The sequence below is a fragment of the Grampus griseus genome (assembly GCF_964374135.1).
Source record: "Grampus griseus genome assembly, chromosome: 13".
Lineage (NCBI taxonomy): Eukaryota > Metazoa > Chordata > Mammalia > Artiodactyla > Delphinidae > Grampus > Grampus griseus.
Genome location: NC_139007.1, coordinates 56,371,743 through 56,384,446, shown reverse-complemented (window position 1 = coordinate 56,384,446; position 12,704 = coordinate 56,371,743). Strand labels below are relative to the sequence as shown.

Here is a 12,704-nt window from a genome sequence, read left to right as displayed (position 1 = left end):
CAGTGTTTGTCTATAGCGTTCCTTATGCTGTCTGGTGGAAGCTTGGTTTCATGCCCCTGGAGCCCCACTGAGATAGATGATTTCTCTACCTTATTGTAACAAATAATCACAAAGAACCAAAAAGAGTTTAATAATAATGCCCGCATCTTTTCCAAAGTATGTGCCCATGCATTTAGCTTCAGTTATTATCAAAAGGTTTTTTTTTTTAAATCCAACTTTGCCTTGTGTCCATGTTTTTATTGGCATAGGAAAATCGATGTTACTATGTATATAAAGTCTTACAGAAGGGCAAGAGGTTGGCCCGTAGAAATAAGTAAAACCAATATTTTATTCAACACTATTCCAATATTAAATTTAAAAAATATTAATGTTCATAGTTTTGTGTCTTATCGACATATATTTTGTTAGTACCTATATGGTGGCATTATGAATCAATAGCAACCTACTTTATGAATTGGAGGGGGATATCAGAAAACTGTAATTTGTCAATATTTAGTCAGTCAGCGCCCAGAATGAGATTCCTGGCCAACAGTTAAACATCTATCCTGGATCCTAGATCCTGAAGTATATTGTTATGTCTTGTATGTGAGAGAGTTGCACATTGATGAAAATTTATCTGTTTGTATTAATGTATTTTTAAGGCATATTGGTGAACTGTAATGCTGAGATTCTAAGCTAATAGAAGGCATGATGGGGACTTTGTGAATGACGAGTTCAAGCATATTAGAGAAGATGGGGAAGACTTTTGGTCTTCATTAGTGAATCCCTTTCTTCATTTCACCTCTGAAAATGTGTTGAGAACTCGATGAATTCCTCAGAAAGAGAAAAGCACAGCCCTGAAACCAAAAAGACAAAAATTTGATTTGTCAAAAGCAAAAAAAAAGAAAAAAAGGATAAAAGGTTGATGACAATTTGGGGTGCTGATAGCTACCTTTGAAGCCTCATGACTATTGTGAAACAAGAACCAGGCATTAGACGATTGTGGTGAGAAAGCTAGACTCCATCTCGGGAAAGAACAGCCTCAATTTTGGACCAGTGAGTGAGCTGCAGACAAATCCAGGAGGACTGTGACAAACAGTCACGGGCAGAAGGAGGGATCGCAGGATGGGCTGTGGAGGTAACCTCAAATTGTTGAGCTGAGTCTATGCAAATGGTTGTTTGGGTGGAGGGTGAGCTGGAGGTGAGTGGGTAGTGACAGAGAGGAAAGGAAATTCTTTCTGAGGAAGGAATGGTGAACCACAGCAGGGCTTGAGACAATGCTAAAGCATAGGTCATGACCCAGAGGCCCATGCTGGAGAGCTGTCTGGGCCGCTGGTTCAGTGAGGAACTGGAAAATTCCACGCATGCCTAGTTTCAGTGTCATTTATAATCTATTTCAAGATAAAGGCTTGAGTAGGTTGGTTGAACAGACATCTCTGATAAGGTGCCCAACATACACCAGGCATTCAACAAATATTTTAAAATTTATTTTAGAGATTAAGTTGACAGGATGAAACCAGGGAATGTGGTGGGCTTAACAAAATGTATGCCAGTGCTTGTTTGTGACTTAATATTAGGTACAGTATGATATGAAATTGGCCCTTTCTTTTGTATGTTTTTATTCCCTCATAAGGAAGGCTGCTTTCAAATTAAACACCCAAGAGTTACAGAGGCATAGAATAATTACCTATTAATTACCTTTTAGGGTTTCCTGATGACTGATTTCTTTACTGTCTACTTTTCATGTCCTTGTTTCATTCCTTTGTAGTTTTGTGCAATTAAATGAGAAACACCTTAGAAATTAAAAGGATGTTGTTGTTTCAGAAGCAGCCATAAATCAGTAATTAATAATTGAACAGTTCCCAAGCATCTGCTATGGCAAATGGATGGCTAAACCCAGGGATACCCAGATGAAAAAACAAACAAAAACCCCCAAACAAACAAACAAACAAAAAACTCTGCAGATCCTTGCAGCAAGGAACATACAGTGGAGTGGTAGAGATACAAGCATGAGTATCACAGTGCAGGATGTGGTCAGGATCGTGGGGAGACTGAAGGAGCGTGGATATGTCTTTCTTTATTCCAACCCCCATGGAGAAAGACACCAAGATATGAAATTGAGTAATGACAGCTGGAAAACAGATCCAGCTGGAGAGCCTATGCTCCGAATGCAAAGTGGCTGCTGGTGTTGAATCTCCAGATGGCTTGAAACTAACCAGAACAAGGAAAGGAGAGAGTTCTGGAGAAGAGCTGTGTCAGGTACATCCAAGTGTCGGGTAGATACAAGTCCTGGCGATGGAGAATTGAGTGGAGTGCATATGCAAACTCAGTTCGATATGCTTTGAACCAGTCTTCCAAGGTCTTGATATTTCATGTCAAGTCCCACTGCTGATCTCTTTACCCTCGTCTTGGAAAATGACTTAGACATTCAGATCCCTGGCTACCATTTGGCTACCTGTTGTTGAGTCTTGATGCCAATGGAGGAGGAAAAACTGCCTCCTGAGAGAGATTGCGGGAGCTCAAAACAAAGAGGATCTCACTTCTACCCAGAACCAAAGCTCGAAAATAAGAAAGACCGATGTCTGGTGGCCGGTGTTAGCCCATAACTTCCCCTTTACATACCCCACGTCTATACTTAAAAGGGAAGGGAGTTTTTCCAATTTGCTTTGGCTGCCTCATGACTCTCCCACATGCCCTTCTGTCTTGTGCCTTTTCTCCTTTCTTTCTACTAGACTTGGTGGTAGTCATTGCTGCCTATACCCCTATTCTTTTTTTTTTTTTAACATCTTTATTGGAGTATAATTGCTTTACAATGGTGTGTTAGTTCCTGCTTTATAACAAAGTGAGTCAGTTACACATATACATATGTTCCCATATCGCTTCCCTCTTGAGTCTCCCTCCCTCCCACCCTCCCTATCCCACCCCTCTAGGTGGTCACAAACCACCTAGCTGATCTCCCTGTGCTATGCGGCTGCTTCCCGCTAGCTATCTACCTTACGTTTGGTAGTGTATATATGTCCATGCCTCTCTCTCGCTTTGTCACAGCTTACCCTTCCCCCTACCTATATCCTCAAGTCCATTCTCTAGTAGGTCTGTGTCTTTATTCCTGTCTTACCGCTAGGCTCTTCATGACATTTTTTTTTCTTAAATACCATATATATGTGTTAGCATACGGTATTTGTTTTTCTCTTTCTGACTTCACTCTGTATGACAGACTCTAGGTCCATCCACCTCACTACAAATAACTCAATTTCGTTTCTTTTTATGGCTGAGTAATATTTCTCCATTGTATATATGTGCCACATCTTCTTAATCCATTCATCTGTCGATGGACACTTAGGTTGCTTTCATGTCCTGGCTATTGTAAATAGAGCTGCAATGAACATTTTGGTACATGGCTCTTTTTGAATTATGGTTTTCTCAGGGTATATGCCCAGTAGTGGGATTCCTGGGTCATATGGTAGTCTATTTGTAGTTTTTTAAGGAACCTCCATACTGTTCTCCATAGTGGCTGTATCAATTTACATTCCCACCAACAGTGCGAGAGTGTTCCCTCCCCTATTCTTTTAGTGATGTTCACATATGAATTGGTTCTACCATAGTTTTCTGTAAAAGTGAGAAAGCCAAGTTTTCATAGCTCTCTCTCAGCAGCGTCACTAATGGGCTTCTCTTCTCAGCTTTACTTAGGCAAAGTTAAGTAAATAGAGCATCATCAGTTCATTTGCTCATTGTTTTGCTGTGTGTCAAAATTGGGCGGACGCTCTGTGAAGACTACAGCAATGTGCTAGACGTATGTTAAGTGACGTTTATTTTTAAAGAAAAAGAAAGCTGAAAGAAATAATGGGTAAGTTTTATCCTTCCCCCACATGAAAGGGGTAAAATATGCAAAGGGTAAAAGTAAGTTTACTTGAAACGTGAAAACTAACTAATATATTTTAAAAATAATAGCAATTGGGTCAGGTCGAAGATGTGAGGAATCCTTTCCCTGGGCTCCGGAGGCTGCCTGGGAGTGGGGAGAGTGTGGGATTGCTTTCCAATCAACTTCTTACTGCCTTAAGGCACTGTCAGTGTTCTTTCTTTCTGGTGTCAGAGCCACTTCTAATAATTACTGCTTTCAGCTAAACAATAGTAGGCATTCACTTCCCAGGGAAAAATGACTTGGGTCATTCATAGGCCACAGCTCTTCATAGTCATTCAAATTCAGTGTAGGCTTATGGACAGGCCATTACGAGTATTAATAGCTTCACCATCTCACGATGGCAGTGATTACTTCTTTAATATCACTGACAAAAGAGAAAGATCTACACATCAGAAACACTTTTTTTACCCCCAGCCTAGAGATAATGTAGCTGGAGAGACAGAGTGAATTTTTAAAACATTAAAAAAATTTTAAACATCTTCAAAACAAAACTTTTTAAAAAATGGGTATATTTGAAGTTGTGCCCCAGCGTGGCACAAACCACTCTTTATAAAATGCATTGGAAAAGAATTCTCATGCATTTTAAAGAGGTATGATTTGACTGTTAAATGTATTTTTCTCTAGATAAGTGTAGTGGTCATTTTAAAATGTTAATTATAGACTGTGTGAACAAGATCACTCTTGGTTTTGCTGTGTGCAATATAAACTCACAAAGACTGGAGCATCAGACGTGAAAAAAGTAAATTCTGCCCTTTCTAGTCTATTTGGTATAATAGACCGAAAAAGAAATGAGGACACTAATCTTGGTTCAACCATCACTTTGCTGAGATTTTGAAGAAGACTTAACCCTGGCGCCTCATTACCTCATCTAGAAAATGATGGGATAGGTTTAAATCTCTAAGGTCTAATACCATTCTAAAATTTACACTTCAATAAATATGGCTTTATCTAAAATATACTTGGTCATTATGGTTTGATAAGTAATGATCTCAATAAGAACTTTTTTTTGGCACATTAAAAACAGAACAAAAAAACAAAACAAAAATAACCTTATTCTCTTATATCTCTCAACCCAGTCACTTCTTTTCCCGTGTTGGAAGTAAAAGTAGAATAAGGAGCATGAGAGTGTACGTGTAAGGATCTTGTAAGGAAAGAAAACAAATAAACAAAACCAAGTCCTAGCATCAAAGGACTTCACGAAAGCAGACTTGGGGCCACAGAAATGCCCGGGAAGGAGCAGGACCAGGAGACAGACTGAATATAAGTGTAGCAATATGATTCTTGATGGGGCAGGGTACAAAAAGTAGAGATTGCATCAGATTGTTAAATATGAGTTCAAAGAAATGTCCTAGTTCCAAATAAATGCCTTGAGATAATTGTAGGAAGAGGTACAGATCGATGACAAAGGAGCATTAAAGAAAATACATATTTTCAAATACACCGGGCAAAAGGGGAAGCTTAGACAGGATTTCTGCCCATTGTACATGGCGGATGAAAGCAAATGATGGGGGACTTCCCTGGTGGTGCAGTGCTTAAGAATCTGCCTGCCAACGCAGGAGACACAGGTTCGAGCCCTGGTCTGGGAAGATCCCACATGCTGCAGAGCAACTAAACCCGTGCGCCACAACTATTGAGCCCACATGCCACAACTACTGAAGCCTGGGCACCTAGAGCCCGTGCTCTGCAACAAGAGAAGCCACTGCAGTGGGAAGCCCGCGCACCGCAAGGAAGAGTAGCCCCCTCTCGCCGCAACTAGGGAAAGCCCGCACGCAGCAACGAACACCCAACACAGCCAAAAATAAATAAATAAAATAAATAAATTTATAAAAAAAAAAAGCAAATGATGGAAGACATTGGCAAGGTAGGGGTTTTTAAATAATGCTTTTATTCTTTGTCATTGTAGTATGAATTAAATATGGATATATCATTGGAATGAGTCCCAGTCTTGATGAAAGGCTGTAAAACTAAACTAAAATAAACAAAGAAGTAGGTCAAAGGTCATTAGGAAAGCATGTCTGTTTCTTTCAGTAAGGCTTTCTGGAGTGTTGCCCACAGAATTGAAAAGTGCTTTTTCAGATCCATTTGGTGTTTTTGAGAAATCCTGGAGCAGTGTTTTCAAAGTGTGGTTGTGGAACACCTGAGGCCCTTGAGACCCTTTCAGGGGTCTGGGAGATCAGAACTACTTTCATAATAACACTGAGATGTTACTGGCCTTTTTCATTCTCATTCTCTCCTGAGAATACAGTAGAGTTTCCCAGAAACTACATGACTTACAATATCTCAGAAGAGTAAATGCAGAGGCAGATGTGAGAATCCAGATGTTTTCTATTAAGCCAGACATTAAAGACAGTTTCAAAAATGTAAAACAATGCTACTTATCTCACTATTTTTTTGTCTTGGTTTGGAAAACATAGGGCTTCCCCCCTGCCCCAAATGTTATTTAAGATATTTATTCTTCTTATTCTTAAATTAATGAGTGTTTACATTTTTTTTGGTTTTAATATCTAATAGTGTCCATATCAGTGGATATATCTATCTCAAAAACACTCTGGAAGCAAGCCCTTGAAAATTTTTAAGTGTGTAGAGGAGGTCTGAGACCAAAGGTTTAAGAATGACTGTCCCTAGAGGATAAGTAATTTCTCTGAACCTTAGAAGAGGGCAAAGGTGACCTTATTAAACTATGGGAGTGGCAGTTATCTGTAGTTAGCAGTTACACAAATGTTAGCAATGATGCTAACTTGAGTGCCGCCTTCTTGGTTACCTCTGAGACACTTTAATAGGAATTCTTATTTGATAACTCACAACAGACAAAGCAGTGAAGGCTGTTGGCATTCTTTCCATTTTATAGATAGGAAAATGTTAGAATCAGAGAAGTGATTTTCCAAGGATCATGAAAAAAAGTTGAGCTGGAACCATTTGGTACTTATGAATCCTAGTCCTATGTGTTTTCCTGTTGTTTCACTGACTGCATTGGTGCTAGGACGAATCAAGAAATTTTCTTCTAGTGGACCACAGCATGGTGCATGGCAAACTCTTAACTCCTTGTGGAGGACAGCTTGTGTCAGATCACTTTAAGATCCTCTGCGACAAAAAAAAATAACAGGTATCACTAACACCCTGATGATATCAGTACATTTGAAATTCACTGGCCAGGTGGAAAAAATATTACAGAAAAATGGGATAAAATATACCTGGGGAAAATATAAGGAAACAAAACTCCAGTTTTTATCAACACAGCACGAGGACATGTCAGCAAGATAACACACCATGAAGGCCCATGGGGAGTCTGTAAAGTTGAGTATTTGCTGGTGATGCTATAGTGCCCATGGGAAAAAAGCCCGAGTGATAATACTGTGATGTATTAGAGCAAGACTTGTACAGTGGACTAGGAAGCATCTTCTCTTAGAGGACAGTGTCTAGTTCTGTAGTTATAGTTGTAAAAGGTGAGAAATGGGGGAGTTTTGGAAGAGTGGTCATGGATGTTTAGCACATGGGATGCTGGATGGGGAGTGAGGAAAAGCGAACAGAGAACCATCATTTGCTGGTAAGTCAGGCGGAGGTAATTAGTAGTTGCCTGTGGGGCAAAGCGTGTGTTTCTCTGATTTGAGCACCATGTGTTGCCTGGGATCTTTTGGAAATACAGAATATTTCTGCTGCATACTTCATTATGTCTAGCAGATGTTGCTTTTATGTTTTTGAGCCCAGTTTGCAGAATGAACATGGTGTCGTAAAACAATACTCCTAAAAACAGAAGAGAGGAAACTAGTTAACTGGCCTCTTACCAGGACAGTTTTAAGAAGGGCCAGACTTTTAGCCGTGGCCTGTCTGGAGTACAAAAGTGAGACTATTCTAAGAAGAAAAGCAGTGTCATGACATGTTTATTGATGTAAACTGTGAATAAAGAAGGTTCAGTCACATTTTTAGAGAAAATATAAACTATTCGGCAGCTGACTAAGGAGGGGACTGTCACTGGACGGTTGCCTCCTACCTACACTCCATCCCCTAATATTTAAAAAAATTGTTTTCTTGCAGCATTTGCCAGTGATCCAAAAAAAGGAAAAAAAAAATCCTCCTTTTCATGACTCAGTGTCTTCAGGTTGTTACAACAAACCTGTTCAGCTTTTGAATCTTATTAAAGTCAAAATATTGAGTTGATTCATCAGCACTAAGCGATTAGATTTTCGCTTTATGCGTGTTTTGAAAGCAGGGCTTGCTATAGAAGGTATATTTACATAACAACAATGTTGCTCAATGCCCTTGCATTTTTCTGCACATGCTCTTATCTTAATGGAAATTTACTGGAAAATTCTTGCCAGAATAAACACATTCCTTCAGGAGTGAAAGGCTTAATGTACTTTTCGTTCAACAGCACCACTTTCCTGTGAGCAGATAAACCAAATTATTTGGCATTAGTCATTATACTTCACACATTCCTCAGTTCTCATCATGATCTCCCGTGGGGCTAAGGGTTGTCGAAAATAGCAATAAAGTAGACAATCTTACATTATAATGAGAGGTAAAACAAAAGCAAGGAAGGGCGTCTATATATTTGACATGAAATAAACCAAAAATGAATCCGGCAAACACTGTAAATTAGCTTTAGCTATCCTGATAAAGCAGGATTAAGGAGTATGAACCAGAGATCAGTTGAGCTGGTGATCACAGAAATGAAAAATATAATTTACTTTTCATTTTTAAGAGAAAAGAGAGCTTTCTCGTTCACACTGTAACTTAAGAATCAGGAGTGTAAACCCTAAACTCGGGTGGTATCATGGCCACAGGGTGGGATACAAGGATGTAAACAGGAGTTGGGGCAGGGAGGGAGGAAGTGTCCTTTGAATTAAGGGATGGGGGCGGCAAACAATGGACAATGGAGGCTAGAGGAAAGAGATTCACACAAACATGTCTAGACTTCCTGCTGTTGGCCTTCATTCTAACGCCCACCCATCACCAGGCCAGGATTGCTGCTGGGGTGAGATTATAGGGATTGTTCCATCATTCATGCCACCAGCATTAATAAAGTATGTAATCAAGGCAGAGAGAACCATCTTTAAAGGGATAAAACTGGCTGATTAGCGCATTACGGTTAAGTAGTCAGTTATATTGCATTTATTTGCAACAATAGGAAATTAAGTTCTTTGACTTTTACTAAGTCAGTTAGAATTAAACTGCTGGGTAGATTCGACCAGAGTTTAGTGACCTTCTTCCTTATGCTGTATTAAATCCTACTATTTTAAATAACTATGGGAAAGGCCAGTTTAAATGTGAAAATGTTCACACACTATTAAAGAATTTTGTTTTGTTGCATTTCTTTTTATTTTCTCTATGTGCAGTAAGTAAAACCAGTCTAGCAGAGTATTACTTCCTAATGTCTTCTTGGGAGATAAAAAAGCAATTTGATATTAGAGTAACAAAACACTCATTCACTAGTTATTGTCTCCACTCAAATTGTATTTCTGAAAAATTATTGAATATAAAGGGGAAAAACCATAGCTGAAAAATTTCCTTCTTCAAGTAATAAGGCTTTTCCCTATCTCAATATAAACAATAATGAAGCAATTTAATATTTCTATTCTATATGGGTTTTTTTTTATTATTAGGCACTTTAATTCAATGTTAGTAGTAGGTAGGATATGACTTACAAAGAAAAAAATACAGTTGAAGTCATTAAAAAGTTTATTCACTTATCCTTTTCTTCATAGATTATATTTAACCAAATGTTTACAAGGTAATTCCTAACTACTTATTCAGAATTGCCAATAAATACATTTTTTACCATGTTTTAAAATATATGTAAGTAATGGGTACATTTATAAGTGTAAATATTAAAAGTTGCTTTCTAAAATAGAGTGTAACAGCAAACTTAATATACCATCCTTCTATTGATGTTTTGGTTCCAAAAAACAAACTTAAAATTCAAATGGTGCCTCATTCATTGATTGTGGATATTTGCTATGTAAGGGGTGATTGAGTTTGATTTTTAGGTATCAATGATAAATATGAAATACTGTGTAAAATTCAATCCCAATTTAATTAACCTCTAATCAAGATTTAACCTGTTGCTTTCTAAGAACAAATTTTCAGGTTTAAAGAAGCCTTAAAATAATTTAAGTGAAATGGAAATGGAAGAATATTTATCCCATTGCTGTTTGTTCTTTGCCATGCTTTTCCATAGAGGATAAAACTGTTCATTCTACAAGCGTATTATAATCAGTAGCCTCTCAAGATAAACAGTTTCAAAATACACATTTCTTTGGTTTTGTTTAGGAGAACTTGAGTTTCCAAATTCTCCAGCTCAGTACTGTGATATTTTAGAAATTGTACTACTTCCTCATGTACTAAGATGAACCGTGTTTTCTTTTGAATTTATAGTCGCAGATATGGCCAGTATACCATGAACCAGGAAATCACCAAAGTTATAGAAAGACCTCCATTTGATCGATCAAGTTCCCAGGATTCTTTGGATGAACTATCTATGGAAGATTATTGGACCGAGCTAGAAAATATCAAGAAATCCAGTGAGAACAGACAAGAAGATCAAGAGGTGGTGGTTGTCAAAGAGCCTGATGGTAATAATGAAATTAACAAAACTTTTTTCTCTTTTTTTCTTTTTCTCTCTCTCTCTTTTTTAATATGTATAGATGGGAAATGAATACATGGAAAGGAAGAGGAGGAAAAAAAATATTAAAGCTAGGAAAACCAGAAAAAGATAAATGGTAGCTGCCTTTCAACTTGAAAATGACTTAATTGTGGCAGATTTATAGATGCAGCTGACACATATAAGTGGCATAAGTAAATTCGCTTAGTTTTGGATGTGGCTAGAATCTTGTTGGCTAAGCTTGCTGTTTCATAGACTCTTAGAGTTAGACTAGAATTTTGAAATCATCTAAGCTTTATTTAAATTCCTTCTTTGATATCCTAGCCACATGGTCATTTGGCCTCTAGTGAGTATAGATGCTGATGATATGAGTATAGATGCTGCTTTTCCGTCAGCTTGAGCTGTTTCGGTGTTCTTTATTTTATTGATTTGCAATCTGCTCTACACTACCTTTTACTCACTTATTGTAGATCTGCCTTCTGGAAGATCAGAACAAGTCTGTTTTATTTTTTGCATGATAGCCTTTCAAATGGTTGAGGATAGTTGTCTTGTTACTAGCCAAGCAACTTTTTCTAGAAGGAAAGATTCACATAAATCCATCGTTGTTGGTGATTTGCAGACCTGTCCCAGTACTGGTCATCTTATCTTTCAAAGTATCATCCTCCAGATTGGCAGCAGTGCCACAGTTTAGCCAGCTAAGCTCAGGGTACAGATTCGGACAGTGGAAGATGGTATTAGCATTCTTAGCCTCCACATTTACTTCTTGTATTTGGTTCATAATTTCACTCAAGTCTCTTTCTAGCCGCATTTCCCACAGTCTCCACTACTGTATTTCATATTCTGGAAGAAGCATGTAAAACTTCACTTTTTTTTTCCCCTTAAATTTCATGTTTTCTTTTTTTTTTTTTTTTTTTTTTTGCTAATCTATTAAATTAGACACTAGGTTTCTGATGCCCAACTCTGGCATCCATTATATTAGCATTCTTTCTATGCCTTGTGCCAGCTATAAGTTTGTAAGTCAGTCTTTGGTGTATAAATTGATACAAATGCCAAGAAAGTAAGAGCCACAGTTAGTACCTTGGGACCCCACTGCTAGTAGTGACCTGTTTTTCAACAGAAGACTTTTTTTTATATATATAAATTTATTTATTTTTGACTGTGTTGGGTCTTTGTTGCTGTGTGCGGGCTTTCTCTGGTTGCGGGAGTGGGGACTGTTCTTCGTTGCGGTGCGTGGGCTTCTCACTGCGGTAGCTTCTCTTGTTGCGGAGCACGGGCTCTAGGTGCGCGGGCTTCAGTAGTTGTGGCTCGCGGGCTCTAGAGCGCAGGCTCAGTAGTTGTGGCGCACGGTCTTTGTTACTCCGCGGCATGTGGGATCTTCCCAGACCAGGGCTCGAACCCCGGTCCCCTGCATTGGCAGGCAGATTCTTAACCACTATGCCACCAGGGACGCTCTCAACAGAAGACTTCTTAATAATGCTAAATGACTTAGCATCAAGTTGTTTAATACTGAAATCTATCAATACATAAATAGGCTTTTCTCCTTTGCTATACCATTTGTTGAAAAAAAGCAACCGATAATACTTGAAAAAGAAAAGTTAGAGATTTTCCTTAATTTAACACTGATTTGTAAAAGAAAATTATAACCAACTCATTCTTTTATTTGGGTTCTCTTTCATTTTACTCTCATTCTTTCTCACTTTACCAATCCAGTTGAGCTTTTTGTGGTAATAGTGTCTCCCAACATTTCTGTCTCAATGTTTCAAGATGGCAGCAGCATACCAGCGGCCTGCTGAGTAAGGAGAAAACATTCTGCAGAAAGCAGCACTCGAGCCTGTTGCATAGCCATGTGTCCTTAGCTATTTCATAATTCTCCAAGGCTAAAATGGATTCATAGTGTTGTGATTATCAAGAAGAATTGGGACTGTTTCTATACACCCATGCCTTCTTTTTGACTTGAAATTGTTTGAATTTTACCTCTACTTTTTAATGGAACAAGTGACTCTATACTGTAATCTTGTTTACTTCCCTTATCATGGCAATATCAGCTTTTTTCTGGCCATTTGGTTTGATACACGTATACCGAGTTCTGCCTTAACAGCATTAATAGTCACGGCTGACTTTTTATGTCAGTAAACAGTTTTTGTTGTCTGGCATGCAGAATGCCTGGCACTGCCTTATGTTTCTTGAAGCCAAGGTTATTAATACTTT

The 12,704-nt window shown here is 38.3% G+C and overlaps 1 protein-coding gene across 2 annotated transcripts in view; it reads left to right on the top strand.

The window, feature by feature from the left end:
* Positions 1-12,704, top strand: part of ARHGAP18 (Rho GTPase activating protein 18) — a 131,865-nt gene that overhangs the window by 63,069 nt on the left and 56,092 nt on the right. For both annotated transcript variants that reach the window (XM_082668802.1, XM_082668801.1), the window contains exon 2: positions 10,271-10,467. In XM_082668802.1, coding sequence (XP_082524928.1) covers positions 10,271-10,467 — 197 coding nt within the window. The remainder of the gene's footprint in view (positions 1-10,270; positions 10,468-12,704) is intronic.